The 22,278-nt window shown below is 43.3% G+C and overlaps 1 protein-coding gene across 13 annotated transcripts in view; it reads left to right on the top strand.

Moving 5' to 3' along the window:
• WNK2 (WNK lysine deficient protein kinase 2) overlaps window positions 1–22,278 on the top strand; it is a 113,321-nt gene extending 91,043 nt beyond the window's left edge. For 9 of the 13 annotated variants that reach the window (XM_080386223.1, XM_080386228.1, XM_080386225.1 and 6 more), the window contains 3 exons: window positions 3,271–3,315; window positions 4,883–5,136; window positions 13,515–21,046. In XM_080386223.1, coding sequence (XP_080242349.1) covers window positions 3,271–3,315; window positions 4,883–5,136; window positions 13,515–13,865 — 650 coding nt within the window. In that variant the 3' untranslated portion in view covers window positions 13,866–21,046. The other 4 variants (XM_080386221.1, XM_080386230.1, XM_080386229.1 and 1 more) reach the window with 4 other exon arrangements.

Below are 22,278 nucleotides of genomic sequence, written 5' to 3'. Positions count from 1 at the left end.
AGGAGGTTATTCCAGCTTGTTTTCCCAGTGAGCCCAGCAGGTCGGTAGCGTGCGGGTGTGAGGGGTGGAAGGTGAGGCCACACACGCCCCCTCCCCAGCTCCCTGACGGGGGGCTGGGGCCGCTGCCGGCTCGGGCAGCCGTGACTGTGGGCCCCAAGGATGTGGTCCTCGGCGATGGCGGGTGGCAGCTGGCCAGCACCCCTTCCCCTCGGGGGGTGCCAAGTACCCGGGCGAGGCGCTGAGCACAGTCGCATCTCCACGTGCCGGTGACAGGCGGTGGGGGAGCTGCCCGACGCCACGGCTTGGTGGCCCGTCCGTGTGGTTCTGCATCCCGGGTCTCTTCCAGAAGTTGAGGTTTCCCTGGGGTTTTCTGTCTGTTTGAGAGCAGTGGGGAAAAGCTGTGCTGGATGTTTGGAAAAGCTCCGGATCGATAAGTTTAAGGGAAAACAGCCCTTTGGGGAGCTCGGCTGATCCAGCGTGAGGCTGTACCGTGTTAGCAGGCAAATGAGCCGCACGCTTTTAAAAACAAACATCCAGATGCGCTAAGCATAGTTTTACAAGTAGTTCATCAAACTTGGAACGCTTTCACAGTGTTCTCAAAGAATTCTTCTTGAACTTTTCCCCGTGTCCAATATTGACTTTTCCTTTGTACTTTCCATGGGATAAACTATTTTTGATGGGCTTCAGTGTAAGCGTAGCCTGAGCTGCTTCCCTGGGTTAAATGCGAAGGGTGTTTAGGGAAGAGTTTGTTCTGAGTATGAGCAGAATTTTCAAAAGCTCCATTTGGCTTGGACTTGTAAGCCTGTGTAAACGGGTTTTTGTCAGGTCTGTAGTAGTTAGTGTATTGTATGTGCATAGGCAATTATGGAGATGGTCTAAGAATTTATTGCCATTTCAATTTTACGTTAGCTTTCAAGCTTTTTTGCAGGTGTTAGAGTGCAAATATGGGACGATGGATTTTTTTTTTCTGTCCTGTATGATATAATGGCTATTTAATTTCTCAGATAAGAAATCTGGAATTGGAGGTAAACCACTCTGTTGAACTCTTGTAGTCTTAGATTACATCTTAATTATGATTCATCTCCTTAACTTTACAGCTATTAAACACCTTGATTTTAGAAGTAATACAATTAATCAGATGAATTAGGTTTGCCAAGTGCATTTTTAATTGAGTTTGAATTTAAAACCAATCACGGGTGATGACTGTCAGTCCCTGCTCCAGGCAATATCACCACTTAGATAATGTTTCTCATCTCCCAAGCAACATGCCAGAGTGATACAGTTTGGAAGAAGCAGCTCTCTTTTTGGTGACTGACTCTTCTGTAATGTTTTCCTTAAAGCTGACTCCCCTCAGGCAGGTGTTTGGTGACTCTGTCCAGTGTCCCTGTTCTCTGCCGCTTCTCCGCATGTACGGGGGCCCTGGGTTGGATTTGGCACTCGAGGTGCGTGGAAGCTTGTGCCTCGGTTTTCAGGAAGCAGAGGGGTTGGTGATTAAACTTTTTTACATATATTTGAGCACGTACTTTAGTCAGCTGCCTGCTTTTATTTTTCGCAGGCAGTTGCTTGTGATTTGCATACATATTGTGCTAAATACTATTTATTGCTACATGCAGAAATGCTGCAGGATAGTTAAGAAAATAGCGTTCTAGTATTACTGCCGCTGATGTTTTCGTAATGGGAGTTGCTAGCTGACTTTGAGATAGGCAAGGTAAGGTATATCTGAGGGGCAAAAATTTAAAAATGCAATGCATATTGTTGAGTTGTAAACGTGACTTTTATTTGCTACCTAGGCTTTGAGATGAGAAACTAAACTTGGTCATGCTTGCATAAGATATTACTGTAGTCATGTCCTTCTGATTTTCCTGGAATAGAAGCCTCATTAAGCTCTATGAAATAATAAGAAAAGTCTTTCAAAGCAATCCTTCTGTTCCTCCTCATGTCACCCATATCAAAGCGCAAACATTTCTTGTCCCTTCCCCCCCCCCCCCCCCTCTTTTCTATACTCTCTCTTCCTCAGTCTCTGACTGATGTCTCTGCTTTCTCCTTTGAAGATTCATTCAGAGCCTATGTCAGCCTGGACCTGCAATCTCTTGAGTTTAAAGCTGCATTTCTGGCACAGTAACATAAAATAGCTATACTAGTTTTCTGTAGAGAAAAAGAACATCCATCCTGTATCTTGCTTTTTGCCCCACTCTGATTTTGCTCATGTTTTCAAGTGTTTCTTCACGATAAACTTGCCATGCCCCATGTCAGATACTCATCTCCTCCCATACCATAATGATATTCTTCTTACCAAGTCCAAAATACCTTTCAGGAAATTTGGCACTCAAATAGAAACAGTGCTTATGTCTGGCAAGATCTGACAGTTGAGTAGGGTTCTTGGTACGCTTCTGGCACTCTATCTATCCAACAGAATACGTAAAATCGTGATGAAGGATGTAACGAGACAATAATGAAAAAAACATGTAGTTCGGTTAAATGAAAACTCAGCTACTCTGCTGGATTATTTTTCTGCACTTGGACAAGGCGTAAGGGAAACTCATTCACGGTTGCTTTCAATTAAAGTTCAGAATCTCACATTTAGACACAAATCCTACTAATAAAGTATTTGGAAACAATTGGCCTCAGACCTGCAGAACAATGTATCTTTTTGGACTTGTAAAACAGGACTTTTAGGATTGTTTTACAGTTTGTCTTTGCAGCCAGACTAGCTTGACTTGTTCCTGAAAGCATTTTTGGCCTCCTGTCACAAACTGAATTGACATCATTTCCTGCATAAATAGAGTAGGAATCAAAACTTCTGATTAGGAAGCCAAGGCAATTTGGGGAGGGGATGGGGGTGGGGGAAAGCAACAAACAAACCAAACCAAACGAAACAAAAAAACAACACCCCCCCACCCCCCCAAAAAAACCCCAAACTAAAAAAAAAAACAAACCAACAAACGAAACCAAAACAAACAAAAAACCACCAACCAAACCAAAACCAAAAAAACCCAACAGCTACCAAACAAATGCATCTTTAAGTCACGAGACCTTGCTTTTGGCATGCTATGGTACTTTTTCAAAGCTTCTGAATGGCTGCACATTAAAGAAGGGTTTGAGCTGTCCAGTTTTTTAGACTTCCTTTACTCACCTGAACTGCTGACTTTGTCTGTCCTTCTTGCATAATAACTACTTTTTGATTGCTTAAAAGTACAGAAGCTTGTCCGTCAGATTTGTTGTGTTTAGTCTTACCTAATTCTGTATGTCTTGTATTGTTTTACCTTGTAGGGTCCACCTTGAAACGACTATGTCTAGGCAAAGATCACAGTAGTAGTAACTATCCCATTTTTGTTTCTCAGTATTTCCTTCATGGCATGGGTTGTTTTTTCGCTCTTTTTTTTTTTATTAGTTTTTTTTACTAAAAGCTAGTTTAATAAATAGAGCTGATGCACTTGTACTGATATGAAATTAGACTGTATAAATTGTGATACCTGCATAATAATGCATGTGCTGTGATGTCTTGGGAACCACGCATGCTGCAAGACAGTTGTGGTATTCTGTGTGTGTGAGACTGTGCACGCATGCGGCCAGAAAACTGGATTCAGTGTTTGTCTTCCTGAAATACATACCTTTATATGACTGCAGTTCTCTGCTGGAGGAATTTATAGCTTAAAACAATCTCATTCCTGTTGAGCTGCATGAAATATTAAACACTAATTGAAGAGCTTTCCTGTCAAAATACTTACTTTTTTCACCGGTCCCTTTCCCCCAAGCAAAGGAAAAGGAAATGAGCAGTGTTCACTTTGAAGTTATGTTGCAGGTTGAATGCATGATCATTTAAAGGTTATTAACGTATTTTATATAACCATAGGACTAATTAGTTTACGCGGTTTCATTGGCTGGTAACTGATTAACAGAAAAAAGAAGACTGAATGTTCATGTTTGCTCATATAATAATTTTACTACAGTTCTATGAACTTTTTGCTTGGAGAGATGGTCTTGATTTCAAATCTTTAGCTATATCAAATACGTTAGCTGGAAAGTTACTTTATATTTTCCGCTTAGGTCAAATTCAGGCACCTTCAGTTGCTGTTCCTTGCAGATTTTGCTGTGTCAGACTTGTAGTTACCAACACAAAAGGGAACAGATTATTTTTTTCCCCCTAGCTCTTCTGGAAAGAAGCGAACACTTAAAATTAAATCTGTTAATGTTCTTCCTGCCTGCTTTTATCTATACCAGAAGTTCTGTATCCTTCTCTTTGTCTCAAACTCACACACCCAGTATGTCCTCCTCTCTCCTCTTTCTTCTGTATGTTCATGGTCCTGATGGGATTTTTTTCCCCAAAAAAATACACAGATGGCAGAGTAAATGGTCCTAACATCCTCGAGAGAGAGATTGTGAGTTCTCCCGGAGCCGTTGAGGTGTAGTAGCCAACCCTACTTGCAACCTATATGACAATTACATTTTTCCAGGAGGACAGTAAACTTATGCAAGTAAAATAAATTGTAAATTATTTTTTTTTCATTTGTGTAGTTTTAGTGAATAATACGTCCTGCCTCCCACTCTCTTGTGGTAGTCTCCTCTGGAGAGACTTTGTAAGCCTTAGGATGCCCGTGTTACTGGGACTGCACTCATTTCTTCTCTCAGAGCCATTAATTTCCCTCTGGAGAGAAGTTGTGGGCACAACAGCTCGTGGCTGAGGTAACATAATGCGATAGAAAATATGAATGCATTGAACTTGGACCATTTCTTTAAGCAAAGGTGTTCTGTAGAAAGGTGGGGGTGGGGTTAAAAGTCTGAAAAGCCACCATTTGAATTGCAGTAGATGAAAAATTGTTTGAGCGTCAAAGTGGCGAAGCGGAGATGCCATCATCAACTTTCTTTGTGTGTGATTTTCCAGGATCCTCGACTAACAGTCTGGTAACGTGCCCTGAGCCCCTTCCGCAATCAACCCTGCAGGTTCAGGCCAACAACAGTAACAACAAGAAAGGGACGTTCACAGATGATCTTCACAAACTGGTTGACCAGTGGACAAGCAAAACTGTCGGAGCTGCACAGACAAAACCTTCTTTAAACCAACTGAAGCAGAACCAAAAAAGGCAAGACATGGAGCCAAAGGCTAATCCCATGCAAACACAGAATGAGACATGTGGAGTAAGTGGCACTCCTTGAAGGACGTACCTTTTGCTATGTGTCTGAAAGCCTTTGCAGGACTCAGATGTGGAGGAGGACATAGACTAAAATTACTTCAGATAAATGCTTCCTATAAATGTCCATCTCTCTTCATTAAGTACTAAACCAGATAATATTTTTTTAATTGTCTTTTGGAATAATCTTGAGGGATATATGGGCTGCAATATATACAAAAAAATACATATTTTTAAAGTGCAAACTGCTTATCAACAGCAATATACAGCAATACTCATACTGTTAACCATACATTGCTCAACTTAAGTTTTAACTATTACTGAAACTTTCTTCTTTTAGATATTTAATAGTAATCTTCCTTAGGCAGAATGCAGTAGCTGGGCTGGTGGCTTGGTGGTAGTGAGCCTTTGCTTTGGTGGCGATGGAGGGTGTCCTGCACCGAGACAGGGGACGGCTGGGTGTGTTTCTGGCCCTTGCTTGCTGTACTGGGCGTCTCTGAGGCGCTCTGCCTCGTGGAAATGCTGTCTCTGGAAATGCTGTGAGAGTAAACTACAACAAAATGGCAATTGGAAGTGCCCCCATTCATCCCCTCCTATTTTCAGTAGCAGGAAAAAAAATGTTGTGATGTGCATTTGTGCCTGCGCTCAGTGCTTGTTTTCATGGCCAAGCGATGATGCGGAGACAGGCACAACAATGAATGAAGATGTATTCAGAATCCCAGTTTACCAGTCTGTCCCGCCCTGGTCTGGGTTTCCAGACCTGTTTTTCACAGTTGGATGATTCTTTGACCAATAGTTTTTGCTGGATTAATGTTTTTTGGATGACCAGCAATTGAGCCAAAGTAGAAGAAAATAAATTAATTTTAAAAGCAAAGAAATTGTGAAAATAAAACCAGTGAGGGACTGCTTTGTAATACCTTAAAAGCAAGACAGCTGGATCTGGATGGTAGACCCTTTTGGGCATGTAGAACGAGAGAAAACTTTTATGCAGCAGTAGTATCTCTGTAGTTATTTGTGAGGTGAGACGTGTCAAAGCAGGAACTGCACTAAGGTGTCTGCTTTGGTACCTGCTCGGGTTTGAAGTGAGTAGGATCACTGACTTCACAAGAAAAAACATTTGTGCAAATTTATTAAGCAATTTTTTGACAATTTTTAGTTGTCATAAATGAACAAAAAACCAGAGTAAATAATCCTTCTGTGTAGTGATGCTTTAACCAGTGTAAACCTGTTCTGGAGTAACAGCAACATCTACTTAAGACCCTAATAGCTCTTGTAAGTCAAAGGAGGTGCTAGTAAACACAAACTGAAGATTTTGAAAAAGTGATGGTGAAGGCACAGATTTTGTTCTGTTAAGTCACTTCTTACTCTTTTGATGTGCGTTTTGCAGCTTGATGTCTTTCCCTCAAGACTGGTACGATGTGGATGTTTTGCCCACTTGTAACGCTGGAAGAGAGTGGTTATGTTGCTTATTTAAATCACCCGTCAACATCAATTTGGGGTTCATTTTACCGTCTGCAGTCTTGGCGTCTCTGTTTCAAAGCCTGTGGAGAAGGCAGAGTGTTACTGTGGGAGGAACAGGCACGTTTCTGTCTCAATACGCTGATCTTGGAGGGTTTATTTCTTTCTAGAACGTGGCAGTTGTCCCAGGGAGTTAACAAGGCTGATTGAAGTCTTTTAGAAGTAGTCTACCAAGAGCACGGAGAGGTTGGGATTCCCTGTTCTTCATTTCACATCCTTCCTTGTTGCCTGCTGTTGGAGACCTTGCGAGCCCCGTGTCTGCTTGCGCTCGGTGGTTTTGTGCATAAAGTCCTTGCAGGGCAGTGTGGGCTGCAGAAGAGATGCAAGGGTAGATGGTAAATATTCCTAGTGTGGTTATTGTTGGGGTATTTTGGCCACAAAGGCGGCACCTCATGCCACAGATGATAGAAAACGAGGCAGGGGAAATGATTTAAAACACTTTTACAAGGATTGTTTTGGGAGTCGAGCATCGTTCCGCTGTTTGTATTTTTTTAAAATTCACCCTAAAGGGGAAACTGGAGTTAAAGGAGAAGAAGGCTTTGTGATGCTGGGAGAAAAACAGCCAGAAGGATATTGTGTGAAGGGGTCCTTCGTCTGCGACCCATACAGCAGTGCTTGGAGTGATGAGTTACGTGGGGAAATACTATACCTCCGCTGAGTCACCGCGGAGTCCAGCTTTGAAAATGGTATTGAAAAGACAAGAACTCAGGAAATTGCATAAAGGATGGGAAAAATAGCTTTCTAATAGGGAGTATATAAAGCTTGGGCTGTACTTCTTCAGTCCATCTGTTAACACCATCTTTTTCTTCTTTTTGATCAAATACAAAAATGCATTTGCGAAAAAAGAATAAGGAGCATTAAACAGATTTCCAGCCTGTCAGAGAAAGTTATAATAATGTTTTATGTTGGAAATAAAAGCTAGATAAATTGGAAACATGGTGAATTCTTATGCTTTTTTTTTTTTTTTTTTGACAGGAACAAACGAGCAGGAAACTGTTAGGGCAGGTTGTCTCCCACCTTCAGACTGGGGGGTTTGGGAGAAGCTGCTGTTGGTCCCGTGCGGTGATGGGAGGCGAGGAGCAGGAAGGAGGCTGTATTTGTACCTTCAGTTCTAAGTCGAAGTTGTCTCTGGAGGTTGTTGGGCAGCAAGTTGTCTCGTGGAAGGGTTTTTTAAACAGGGCTAGGAGTGACGTGAGTTGGCCCCTGGCACTCTGTTGGTTATAGGTCCCCTGGGATTAGCACCACACTGAGCTCTTGTATGTGACACAGAAGCCACGTAGGCAAGGAGCATCCTCCTGGGGTGGAAATGTAGGATGTCTGATATACAAGGTATGACAAAGAAGGCGTCTAAACCAAATGGCCCTTTCTACCCTGTGTCTGGGGGTTTGTTTGGTCTCTAGGCTGAAGGAAAACTGCACCAACCCCTTAGTGATTAAGGGTAAAGTTTATTTTTTAATTCATTATTTTCTCTTACTGTTCACCCACTGTTGTTAATGTGCAGGCTAGTTGTGTGGCCCTCTTCAAGTCTTCTCTTTCACCCTGGGAACAGAGGACTAACTCCCCCAAGTTGTCTTTTTTCCTGAGATGCTTCTACCACCATCGGCAAGTTTCGCTGTGTGAAAACAATAGATTATTGGTATCTTTGTTGTTGTTGTAACTAAGTGAAAGCTGCTCTTTAAGGTTGGAAATCAGCTCAGAAGAGGAAATTGGTGGTGTGTTTAATAAGAATTGTGGGTTTGATTTTCATTCTCTTTCTCATCAGAAGTGTAGAAAGCAATGAAATAGTTGGCATGCAAAGGAAGACTTTAAATTCTGCTGTGTTTCAGTGGAAGTTGTCTGTCAGTTTGGCTGCACATCCTGATTGATATGTATTAAAGTTTGTGGGGGAACCTTCAGGCATCCAGTTATGTCACAGAGCACTGAAATACTCCTTTTCAATGTTTTATTTAAACATGAAAATACACGTAGATTCTTATCATGAGTGATTTAAAATGTAATAGGAGATATTAGAAAGAACTGAAATCAAACTACTTGGTAACAGTTATTTCTCTCATGCTCATCTGTGTTGAAGACATGATGAAATAATCCTTTTTTTTTTACAGGTAATTGTGGTTACTGCCAGTCAAGGAATATGCTTAGAAACATGAGCTGCCTTTGTATGTAGAGAGTACTGAATATTGTGTAGTTAAAGGTGCTACTTGAAGATGCCTGGGAATAAAGGGCTTACCAAAAATGTTTTCTATTTTTGATACAGTTACGTAGCTCCATGGGTTTAAAAAAAAACAACAAACTAAACAAAAACAAAAAAACTCCAACAAACTACTACTCAAAAAAGAGCTGTAAACATGTTCTCAGTCCATAATAAGGCTGTTTCTGTGAACATGCAGCTCTGTGTCAGTTGGTGACGTGTGCTGGGGCTGAGACACCATCAGTAATAGCTGCACATCTGTTTGCATTTAGTACATCTTGATTTTAATGAGCTGGCTGCCTGGGAAGCAGGCTTTCTGGAGATAGCCGCAGATGGGAAAATGGAGTGGAAGGACTATTAACACCTTTCACTGTGTCTTCTGTCTCTATTGGATTGGAAGAATAACAGAAAATAGGATGAATCTGTGTTTGAAGCTATTCAGCACTGCCTTCTTGGTCCGAATAGCAGAATAGCTTTCCAGAAAAGTGGAAGAGCACAAACATAAATCTTCAGTAGCACCTAATAACTGTGAGTTTTCAGCAAAAAGGAAGAAGATGAAAAAAAAAATCCCAAAAGTTTTAGCCTCCTTGCCCTGCTCATGTTGGCAGCCAGCTCTAACCCTGTCCTGTGATTCAGTTCTGTTTCAATGGTAGTTGGACTATACAGAAGTAGCGCTAGTAAGACAGCCATCAAAATGTAGCTGGAAGAAAAATCTAAATTCTGCATTTTCAGAATGGGTTGTGATAGTTATGGTCAGCTTTCACAGCAGAATTACCTGGCTTCATCTGTTCTAATGTAAAAGCATAAATATTTATGGTGTTTGTAAGTCAAACAAAACTCTTAGCTATATATTTTCACAGCTCACAGTATATATACATACAGCTGAAGTGGCGCTTTAGAGCTTGTTCAGTAAAGCGTGAGAACAAGGTAGAGAATTTAAAAAAAAAAAAAAGTCTAAAGAACAGGGTTTTTTTTCTGAACTGCCATAGCTTTTGTCCAGTGGGTTTTTTTTTAATTTTTACCCATGTCTTTGCGTATGCATTGCTCTTGTCTTCTAAATGAGTGTGTGTGGGTGTCAGGGGGAGCGGGGGTCAGCGGTGGCCAGGGAAGGGCTGGCAGCAGAAGGCAGGTGTTTGGGGAGGCAGGAGCAAGAGGTGGCTCTTACCCAGCAGGGATTTGTACCAGCCCTCGGAGCCGAGGTTTATTAGTGCAGGGAGGCTTTGGCAAGTGTAGGAGAGGCAGCAGCACGAGCAGAGGTGTGAAGGCTGCAGGCAGAGATGCTGCCATAGGTGTTTGTGCAGTAAGTATATTGCTTCTATAGAGGAAGCTGAATGAGATGCAGAGGGAAAGAGGAAGGGGGGAATTTCACTTCCTTCTTATATAATATTAGGATACATTTTAGGATGTTGACTCGGTCTCCCCTCCAAAAAGAAAAAAGTTCCCTATTAAATATCTCTAGCAGACAGACTTGTTCACACGGTGATGACAGACCTAAATTTTGCAGTATGTTTGTAAAATTAATTGTTTGAGACTGTCTACCTCATCAGCCTGCTTAAGGCCCAGGCAGCTGACATTACTGGCCTCTAGACAGGCAGCAGAACAAACAGAAGTAAATTAGTATTGTAATATTAAAAGTGAAGTAATGCCATCCATAGGTGGCTAAGTCGCATAATCAATCTTATTCCTCATTACTGTTGTTGCATCGTCTAAAGCTGAGTCGGGAGGGGAAGAGGCCACTCCAGCTTTACACAGCTGCGGGAGGATTAGAGTATTTTAAAACCCAGCTGCTTGTCCTGTATGGCTGCAGGCTGTGGCTATAAAGATCTTTGGTTTTTCTGTGGTCTCTAAACATTAGTTGCTTGAGCTTGATGCAGGAGTCTGGCATTGTACCACTTGTTTTCAATTCCCGAGCTAACTTCAGTATGAAAGAAACAATGTGTACCCATGTCTTCAAGCTGTGGGTAGAATGCCGAAGCCCAGAAGATGCACTGGAAGCTGAAGCCCTGTCACCACTAGGACACAGCGTGCTGTACTTGATGTACATTTTGGAATCGGCAGCTTGTGCCAGAACTGGCACTTTTTGAACAAACTTGCAAAAATGACAAGGCAGTAGCTGAGGAGAGAGGTCACCTGGGCAAGCAGGGAGCTATGGATAAAAAATGTGTCCTTTTGGCACAGAACTGGCCAGCTCATGAGCAACAGGAGAACTTAGGGGCTGACAGCTTCATTTGTGAGCTTCAGCCCCTCGGCATCCATAGGGTTTGTGCTCAGGGGTGAAACACCCTTACCGCTGACAAGGCACGCGGCTGTGCCAGGCATCTCAGGGGCTTCCTTGGGTGTACCTCTGTTAAAATACCAGCCTGATTGAAATGCTGAGCTAGTTCAGTGTACAGCTGTGACCTTGACCCCAGTGTAGGTACGCACCTTGTTCATCCCTGCGTGAATGTCCATCTGCTTCTCTTTGAATTGATCAGCAAAGTTAACTTGGAGCCTCATGGCTTTCCTACAGCGAGAAATCCGTAGCTCCTTGTGCTGTTTTGAGGACCATTCTGCTGCATTTTGATTTTGATGTTTCAGTCAGCATCTACATGCAGGAAGAAACAGATTGCTTTGGCCTCCACTGGTGTTGAGTCACCATAGCTGCTTACAAGATGACAGTTAGAAAATGGCTTTGACCGAGAGACTTCTGTCCAGGGGAAGAGGCGAGAGCTAGATGTCTTGTTGCCTCTTTAAGGATGTGTTTTGCTCCCTCGAGGCATGCGACGAAGGTAGAGGAAGCAACTTTAAATCATTATCGTGCATTTGTCACAGTATTAACAGGTTTTAGCAAGTGTGTATAATGGCTGGTTTGGGAGCATGATGCAGTTTTGTTCCTGGCTGCACATACGTAGCCTCAAATACAGCTGCTGCTTACTGAGTAGTTTAGTTGAGGATGAAAAAGTCAAGAAGCACGTATCAGGTCAAGGTAGATTTCTTGGTATTTTAGAAGAACTGAAAACAAGCTTTTTCAGGTTAAAATTTCTGAATAGGACCACTTGCTAAATGTCACCGTCTGTTTTCAGTGCTACTGTATCCCTTGCCTGTATAAGGCACGACCTGTTTTGGTTAGGTATGTTTACAGGCATCCACTGTCATCCACTCACAGTTGTCTAGTTTTGGGGAAACCATCATTTTGAGGACGTTGAAACATGTGTCTAATAATTACTTAAGTCTTCAGGTTTAAACCGTCCTTAGTTCCTCTGTTTGTTGTTCTTCGTGATTTGCTGTTAATTTTGGTGGATTTCTATACATTAATAATGTTAAATTAATTTTACCAAAACAGGTATTTCTCTTAGTTTGGTGGTCGCCATTAGATTCAGGTTTCAGATTAGAACTGGAAACAGGGAAAATTTGCTTTGGAGTACAGGGTAATACCCCAAAGCAGTAAACCTCAGAGCGACATTGCCATTTTTATTTCTAAAGCAGAAGAGACACTAAAATCAGAAACAGAAGTGTTTCACACCATCTTATACATACTTTTTTTTCTGCTGAAATTTCACCTTCATACCAATTTTATCAATTTAATGTGAAATACCAAATTAACAGGAGATGCCTGGACTTAAATACTATGCTTTTTTTTTATGTGCCATGAATAGGTGCTGGTATGGTGGGAACATGGCAGGGAGTTACAAATTCTGTGAATTTAAAAATGTAATGAAACGCTGTGGATGCCATCGGCAGAGAGAGCGGGCAGCGTTCGGGTAACTGTTGTTTCCATGGCACTGTGCATGATGGAGCATATAACTTGGGAAGCTCCTCCATCCTCCTGTTTAGGAAGGAGAGCTCTTTCTCTGCCCCTTACATACAAAACCAGAATAACTGAAGTGGATGTTAATTTTAGCAAAATATCTGGAATTGGTTCTGGCAGCCCCTGAGGCAGGAGCAGCTCCTGCGGTGTCCTTGCTGGTTTAGCTCGCCTGATCTCAGCCACCACCAGTGCTGGGTATTGAACTGCTGTGGCAAATCTCTTTCTGTTCTTTGCTACCCTTGCTGCAGTGAGGCTGGATGAAACAACTTTTTACAGAAATATGTGCTAGAATCTTTTAAACCTGTTCTGATGATGGCTCTAAGTATCTGAATTCTGGGTTAATTCTGCATTTGTTTTAATTTATTTACTTCTATGCACAAGAGCAAGCATAAAGGGTGCTCGAGTTTCTTTGGACATTCAAGGGGTTTTTGTGGGTTTTTTTGTGGTGTTCAGTTATCACTTGTTTAGTGATGTTTCCTGCCTCCTTAAATAGTAAGGTTATATTCAGACACCTTTCCTCTCCTCCCCATGTCAATCTTTGCTATTCATTTCCTATTTTTTTCTCTTAAAAAAAAAAAAAAAAAAACACCAAACCCACCCACCCTCCCCCCCCCCCCCCCCCCAAAAAAAAAAAAGGGGGAAAAAAACCCAAAACAAAACAACAAGTCCCCCCGCCCCAAGCTCTGAGGATGCTGTACCCCGGCAGCTCCCTTGCAGGTGCCCCCCCGGCGTGGGCAGGGATGCTGCCGGTGGCAGGGGCCAGGATGCTGCGGGGAGCAGCACTGCCACCATCCTGGCGCGGACATGCGTGCCTCGGTGTAATGGTGCTGCCTGTGGCAGGTGGGGAGAGAGGAGCTCGCTAGCGATGCTTTTTGTATCTTTCTTTTTGTAGGTTAATTCGGTAAGAACGGGACTGGGGAAAAAGTGCGTTGTTCCAGTGTCTTGCCCCATGCCCGCAGCATTAGCTCCCGGAGCTTCACCGTCCCTGCCAGTGCCTATGCCAGGGCCTGCCCTCTCTGGCACAGTGACACCCTATGTGATGCCTCTTTGCCAGTACGGAGGAGTTTTCCCCGCACCCGTTTACGGGCTGCAGTGGTCGGGGCCGGTGGCACCGCCCAGCATCGTTGGAGGTCCGAGCATTGCCCGGTTCTCGCCCCTGGGCAGAACCTGCTTGCAGATGTACCCAGTGCGGCTGCAGCGACCCGCAGCTGAGCCGCCCGGCCCGCACCTGCGGATGACGTAGCGCAGTGGCCTCGCCGTAGGTAACGGCGGTTTCGGCATTGTCACGTGGAGTGTTTGATCTGTAGATGCCATACGTGTTGGACAAGGCGAGGGTCTGGGTCGGGCCCGCTAGCGTACACAGCCATACACTGCATCCAGCAATCACTGTGAAATGGTTTCACAAAAGATAGTTTGTCTGTTACGGCAATATTTGCTTATATTTCATTGCTGAAGACACTTTATTCTGTGTTCTGATGTTTTACACTTGCGATCCTTAAAGTCAATGTACTTGAATTGATGACTAGAAAATTGTACTAACCCCTGCAGGAGTACAGTGCCTTGAATTTCAGCTTTTCAGTTCCAGCTGGAAAGAGATGTAAAATTGTTTGAAAGGTGTATTTTATTTACAATCTGCTTGTGAGTTGAAGTTCTTTTTATTTGCAAAGATATTGAAGGTTTACAGTAAACATTCTTCATCAGTTTCATTCTGCTGTAAATGCTTTTATTTTAATTCAGGGGTTTAATTTTCCGTTCTGAAGCTTTTAAAAAAAAAAAAGTAATTGTGAGGTGAGGTTTGTTTGACATGCTGATCAAAAATGTGTTTGTGTTTGTACAACGAGCAGTGAAATACACATTTTAAAATAGGAGCATTTACAGAGTAACCCAAGCAAGTTGTATATAAGGACAGGTAATAGCTTTGGGCAGTGCAATTCATTCTCTTCCCCAGTCTTTGGTAAAGTTCGTGTAGACAGCAACTTATTTTTTGAACAGGCAGGCAAATACTGTTTTCGTCTGGATACGTGGTGAAACAAAGTACGTTTTTGTTCCCCTACTGGGCTTTTGTAATTTACTTACATTACAAATCCATGCATGTTTCGTAAGTGAAGAAATCTAACTGAAACCTTGATTGTAGGAGAACACGTCTCCAGGTTACTGTGAGAACATTGTAAGTACAGCACTTGTGTGTATCCGGGCTTTGGTTTGGCCACCAAGGTTAAGAATGGTGTTTTGCCACTGACATGCTAGCAGTATTTGTGCTAAAATGGAATAAAAATGTGAAGCTGTTCTTTTTCCTATCTGATACTTCAGTTTTGGAGTCTCACCATCGTTTGAAAATATTTTTTTTATTTTTTTTAATTTTTTTAATTTTTTTTTTTTTAGTTTTAATTAAGTTTGTGCTCTAGGTGGCATGGACACCTCTCCTGTTTGAAAGTTGCTTTTTGCCCGTTTTACTGTGCATAGAGTCTCCACCTGCACCTCTTGGTCTAAAGGCACAAGATAACCACTAAAACAGATTTGGTGATGGTAAGTCTCCCCTCGAAAGCGCTAAGGGAGAGCGTTACAGGCACAGGTCATGAGCCACGCGGTCACGTCTGAAGGCACGTTGCTCTGGATTTCTACTGCGATGACATTTTATACCGTCTTCTGAAGGGCAGAGATGTCTTGTGCTGCCAACCTGTGAATTGTATAGTTCTATTGTACTTAGAGCATTATATCTGTCTAAATTATTTTGTTTGTACCCTTTGAATATATTATTCCATCAATTCAGTTAGAATTGAATTTTATAGAGAATTATGCAGAGTCTTCTGCCTGGGCAAAATACTGTAGTAAGAGATTTCTGTTCTCTGTAACATGTATCTTTAATTTGTTTGGGTTTTTTAGATTCATGTCTGTATGCTTCATGAGCAAACATGGAAAATATGTTCTCACACCAGTTTTCCTTCGGCTTGCACTGAATCTTACAGTTTATGTTGCTGTTGCCTGTTGTATAGTCCATCCCTTGTATACTGACAAAGTCAGTGGCACTAAAAAACCCTGAGAAATTGTATAGATTAAAAAGAAGAAAAATAAACATTTTGTGTTTGAAAATTGTGTGAAAAACACAGTGTTTTTCTAAAACGTAGAATTGTGTCAATTCCCAGCTGTTCCGGGTAACTCTGCATTTGTTTTCCAGACTCTTATCCCTTGACTTGTGTAGAAGGAGCAGATGTGGTGCCTCCACTGTTTGCCATGTTCTGCCCATAACTGACACGTCCCACCTTCTGGCAGCTGTAGAAGTGCAGGAGTGCTCTAGAAGTCATGTAGTGCCACCTCGCAGTTTATGTTGCTTGAAATCCCCTGCCCGCTACAATATTGCTGGTGTTCTGCTGCTGCAAAGCAGACCAGGCGGCAACATTAAATGGGTTCCTTTAAGCAGATGGGGTCTGCAGTATCACTGGTGGTACACATGAGGATGCTGGAGTTTGGTAGGTGGTGAAAGAGGCATGTGGACTCTCTCTCCTATGCTGGAAATTGCTAGGGAACTCCTTTGAACTCGATCCCGGCATCATTTAGATGCGAGGAAACGAAGTTATGAAGTTCAGCCCCAGTGCAAGCACCCTCTTGGCGGTCACAGTCACTGGTGTAGACTGCAGGAGAAATTAGGAGCGGACGTGCAGGAAGGGATTTGGTACCCCTGCTTCTGTCTTCTGTGCATCTGACCCGTGCGGCTTTGCTGTCTGTGCTGTGTGTGTTTGAAAGCCTGTGACCTGTGCTGCAGCTCGGGGGGAGCTGCTGCCAGACCGGTGTTGCACTGCGTGCCCAGCAGAGCCGGCGACAGGCAGCCCAGCTGAGCCCAGCTTCCATGCAGCTCCCAAGTTTCTAGTGGGTCTGTTCCAAACTATTGCATCTGGCACTGGCGCCCAATAATGGCTCAGAGATTACTGTTTGCATTTCGAGTATTCATGCTTTTGGTTTTCTGATAGCTGTCTTGGCTGCAATTCTTCTGACTTAACTGCAAGCTATTGTTTTGTTGCCCCCCCATCATGTCAAAGGGTGCTTTGACCCTCCGTGACAATTATGGAAATGACATGAGATGAAAATAAACAGGACAACTTGAACAAAGGAGCGAGAGGGACCTGAGCAGTCGATGCTACACCATCGAGGTGGGGGGTCTGTACTCAAGCAGACATTCACCTGCAGATCCCAGAACTGAACTGATTTTATTCCTGACTCTGAGTATTGCTTTGATGTGCAGCAAACAGGGGTCAAGCCTGCTGGGCAGAATTCCTCGCCTTGCTGGTAGCAGGCCTGCAGCCCTGTCCTGCAGCTCTGCCGTCTCCCGACGTTCCCGGTGCAGCCCTGCAAGGATGCGTGTGAAGGCAGCTCAGATCCTTAGCTTGAAATACGAGGTTTCAACGAGGGAGCTCGCAGGTCCCATGTTTTTTGATCTTTTGGAAGTTGTAGAAACTTAATAGAAATATTGAGAGGATGTTTTAAACTGTCAAGTCACACATGCAGTAGTTGGAAAATGCCAGATTAATTTTGCCCGTATGCCGTTGATGGGGCTCTCCGATGGCCGTACATCACGATGGAGTATGTAAATGCATGATGGCGCCCTGTCCCCCCACCGGCATGCTGGGGACGGGGAAGAGCTGCTGCTGGTGGCGCAGCCACTGCCAATGCCGGGCTGCAAAGGGGCTCAGAGGTGGCAGGGACAGACACGTGAGCAGTTCAAGGTTCTTCTGTAAATCCTGATTCAAACTCCCTGACACAGATTTTATTCAAAGGAACAATGTGAAATTGGCCCTTGCAGTTTCTGTGTGTGTTTGCCTCTGGTGTTCATTCCACAACTTTAAAGGGGAGATGCTACTTTACGCTTATCTCCAAAGTTCTTTTTTGCTCTTTACTGTAGAACTTCTTTACCATTCGGTATTTGCTGTTGGCTAGTATCAAGGACAAGATGAGGGATTGAATGGGCCAAGTGTGGCAGTCTGTTTGCTCCTACATAAGTATTCCTGTTTGGGAATGGGGTGCTCTCGTGCTACGTGGCAGTATTTCTGAAATGAACTTCGTAATCAAGTTGCAGGTTTTACCATTTGGTATTTGTGGAAGGAAATCAGTAATACTTTTGAATTAGTCATTAGTTTAACTTGACTTTGTCAATGGTTGAATAGTTGTTCTTTCCCATCAAGCTGCTGCTTTTGTGTGTGTGTGCGTGTGGTTCCAGCACGCTATTTTCAATTCTGAGAACATTCCAGGTTTTTCCAGGCAAGCCCCATGGACTTAGTGCTTGGTGTGTCTGTGTCAGTATTGTTCAGTTAGCGCCTGGTTGAACAGGAAAAACATCCGTTGTCCTACATTCTTTGGAAGTTTTCTTTGGGGAGGTGTAGTCAGAATTTTTCCTTCTGAAATGATGTGACCTCAGCATTGCTTTCCCTGTTGTTGTCTCCCTAATTAAGCAAAGGGTTTGTGTCTTTTTGAGTAAGACTGATACCTCGGGTGTTAGCCAGTATGGCAAAAACCTCCCTGGTTTTCTGCCTTGCTGCCGACGAGCCCCCACCTGAGTTTTCAACAGATGCTGTTGAAAGTGTTGGCTTGGAGGCAGAGATCACACATTAAATAGTTCATGACTGTTGTTTAATACCTCGGTAACATTTCCTTGCACTCTCTGGTTCCTTGTTTCCCCTTCTCAGCCCCCAGTTTCTGGTGATTTCATGGAGGATGGTTGTGCTGGAGAAGTTTGTGGTTGCTGAAGACGAGCAAGGTGTCCTTGCAGAGTTTATGAGCAGGGAGTTCGCGTGCTCTTTGCTGCCACAGATGGATGAATATCTTGCTATGGGAGTGAATGTATAAAACAGCAAAACCATAATCACATGTAATGTCTTGCTATGGTTATTTGATTGTATATCGATTGCATCCTTGAGGAGCATTTCGTTGGTCTGTGGTGGTGGCCGGTGGCTGGCTGGCACTTTGGCGGGCTGAGCTTCAGTGGAGTGTTTGGGCAAGCTGCCTGGCATGCTGAGCCTTGTGGTGGTTCTCCTGAAGAAACCCAGTAAATACAATTATTGTTCTGTTCATGTAATACTAAAATGAACTGTTGATCAGATGGGAATTGTGTTGGTTTATACATGTCGGTGACACTTGACTGGGACAATACTTGCTCTTTCAGGTAGATCTGTTTGTGGAGCCGTCCCTGCAGATGCAGCGGGAAGGTGATGTTCCAGCCCTGACCATGCCGGTTCTTTTATTAATGCAGATAAGCTCCAGAAATGCAACATAATAAAATGGATTTTAGGAGCTGTCAGGTTACAGATTCTGCATTATGAAAGAATTTGTTGCTCAGAGCGATTTGGATGTGCTGTGATGCTGATGTTAGCTGTGCTGGTAAATAGATTTCTTATAACTGATTCATTTGAAAGTCAAGGTTATACCAGGAGGCAGTGACTTTTGTAAACTATATGGTCCTTTCTGCTCTTTTTTGAGTGGTAGTTGTAGTGTACTATGAAGGTTGTTGATATAAACACTTGGAATTATATTTGACTATAAAACTTCTCCCCTGAAATAACTTTCACATGAAGAGTTTAGAGGCTGTGTAATTCCAGCCCTCAGTCTCACACACAAAGCCTCAGGAAGCTTTAGGTTTTGCTTGGTAACTGTGGAGAAGCTATGCATAGGAGATGACCTACGATTTTGATGAAGTAGCTGTTATAATGGTGAAATTCTTGTGACAACTTCTTGGTTTTTCAAAGTCTGGCAAGCAGGGGAAGCTTGGGTTAATTTCTTTTGATGTAGTGCCACTGGATGGGTTTACGGTGCTTGTTTAGCCTGTGCACATTTAGCAAGGCAGAAGGAGAGGTTAGGATATTTTTTTTTTTTTTTCCCTAGGAAAGGGGAAGATCCCCATACTTTGCTGTTCATTATTGGGGTAGCCAGGTGCCAGTCCTTCACAAATAGGTGTTCTTTAGGTCTGACATAAGCATTCACTCATGTGTTGTTTTTTTTAATTACTTTGCAAGAAAGGTAAAAACTTCCTCAGCATCCAATTTTTGTTTATCAGGCTAGACGGACTATACCGAGTGTCTTTCTCCCCGTTGGTGAGCAGCTACAAGACCTGCCATCGCTGCCTTTTTTCCCATAGTTCTCCCCAGCACTGAGAAAATTTTCAATGTGACTCGAGTTCACTGATCTCGTCGGTGCTGTTGGCTGTTTTTGAAACTTCCAACTGACTTCAGGAGGTCGTTGTCCTTGGGACGAGGCCTGAGCATCTGAGGGGGTTTGTATTGAAGAGCCAGGCACCTGGAGAGCTTGCTCTGGTGTTGGCTTTATGGCTGACCTGCAGCGTAACCCTGGGTCAGGCCCACTGCAGGCTTAAGGGTTTTTCCCTGTTACCTGGAGATAGTGAATTTTGTCTTGGTATCCTGGATGAGCTTCTGTGCCAAATGCTGGTTATCGATAGCAAGCTGATGTTGGGAATGGTGGTGGATCTGCAGAACTGATGTTGATTGGAAGCTTGGGCAGGAATTACAATCAAGACAGGATTTTACTTCCTTTAAAAGCAGGCAGAGCAAGAAACATGAGAGGGAGAAAATTGGGACCGCATTTGATAAAAGAAAAGCCTAAACCACAGGGACCCGCCAGGAGCTATGCCAGACACAGTATCTGCTTGCACAGTGTGCTTTGCCCTGCTGTCCCTCGCCTTCCCGGCTGTTCTAAAAGCCTCGCTGCGTTTTTTTATGAAAGTATTTAGCACACTGTCCGCGATGTAAAACTCGTATATGCTTGCAGATCCAGTAACAGTATGCATGTTTCTGTGCGTAGAGCGAAAAGTGCATGTCACCGTGAGCATGTCACCATGTGCATGTCACCAGTGGAGCCGATGCATACCGGCGGGGCACATGGTGGCTCCCTGTGTTGCTACTGCTTCATCCTTGTGCTGTGCTGCGTTCTCAGCTCCCTCGTTGCATTTTATTCTGTTCCTGTCATTTCAAGCCCTTGGCATCCCTGTACCCTTTCACGTCTGGCCGGCAGTCTTGTCTCGCGGTCTGTGAAGGGTGATGGAGCCTGATGACTCCCATCCCTGCCTGGTGTTCTGCTGGTATGGGCATGGCATCCCTGCTTCCTATAAAGAGTCCCATAAACCGAGACAAGCGCTGGGCGTCTTTGCTGCCTCCCAGGAGACCAGCTCTTCCCCTGCGGGAACTGGGGCTCCAGTCTGAGTGACTCCACAAGGTGCTTACGGTTTTGCCACCAACATAAACACGCCACAGGTGACGTGTTTAACAGAGGATTTTGGTTTCTGTTTCCCTGCGGTACCCAAAATACACACAGTGGCTGGCACACTCTGGCAGAAGCATCTTCTGTGCACTGTGGGCCCACGATGTGTGGCCCGCTGGGTTTTGTTTGGGTTTTCGTATATGTGAAATCCATATATGGATTTTTTTTTTTTAGATTCTGAAAATGAGATCATCAGCGACTGACGCGTGGCCCCCTCAGCTACGGTGCCAAGCGCGAGGCCCTGCCACGGCTAAGGAGGAGGAAGAGGAAGATGGGAAGTGATTTATCATGTGTGAGAAATTCTGTGCTGTTCTGGTCCATTCAACGCAATTTTGTAACTTCTTTCTAATCATTTTTTTATTTATAGTTGGAAATACAAAAATGTTATGCAAAAAAAAATAAAGGAGAATTATTTTGGGGGAAAAGGATTTTGTTCCAAATTGTTCCCTTCTGTTGTGAGCCAGGTTCCCGTGAGCAGCGGCTGGAGAAGAGGGAGGAGGAGGAGGAGGAGGCACTCCTTCAAATACTTTTTGTTTTACACAATTAATTGTAATTCAAGTAATTTTCAAAAAGATGATCTAGGCCCATGTGTTCAAATTCTAGTACAAAGAAGATAAGTTACAATTCCATTTAAATTTCTCACAGTTCTTTTTGTAAAGATTATACTCTATTTTAAATCCGTTTAAATCGAGCAAAGAAACCTACAGAGACTTCACTGGAGAGTAAGTTTGTACTTGTCACTTCCCTTTTTACCTCTTTCTTTTTCTTATAGACCGGCTGCATTTTCTTGCCAGAGTTAAATACAGTTCTCGAGTCACTTCTGATTTTAAATGTAAGACTAAAATCCTTCTACAGATGAGTCGGTAATTGGAGCAATTTTTAAAACACTTTAAAGTGCCTTCAACAAGCTAAAATTATGTAGTGGGAGATTTCTTTTTCTTGATTCACTGACGATGGGTTTGAACTGTCTCCTGGGTTGAGGTGATGTGCAGAGTAGTTTGTAGCAATAATCTCATGAGTAATCGTTTATTATAAAGGACTACTCAACTTTTTTTTTTTTTTTTTAGAAAGATGGGGTTTAGCACTGTTCCTAAGGAGTGGGAAAGAGTGCTGCTCTTGCTGTTATGTTACGTTTGGGCCCCAAACTCTTCCAACCCTCTGCTGCTGTGCTACGTGCCCAAGGACCTTGGTTGCTTCCCCCTTAGTTGCAGACCACGACATTCTGACCTTTTCACTCTTGTTTTTGATACTGCAGAAATAAGAATTTCTATTTGCCCGTAAACCTTTCAGTACCATCCTTTCTCGCAGCTGGAGCCTGGCATATTGTTTTGTTGTTACCTGCCATGTCTGTCTCTTCCAAATCTCAGTTCTAAATAATAAATCTTATTTTGATGCCATTG

Source organism: Falco punctatus, assembly GCF_963210335.1.
Source record: "Falco punctatus genome assembly, chromosome: 4".
In the NCBI taxonomy this organism is placed as follows: domain Eukaryota; kingdom Metazoa; phylum Chordata; class Aves; order Falconiformes; family Falconidae; genus Falco; species Falco punctatus.
This window is presented reverse-complemented; position numbering and strand designations above follow the sequence as displayed.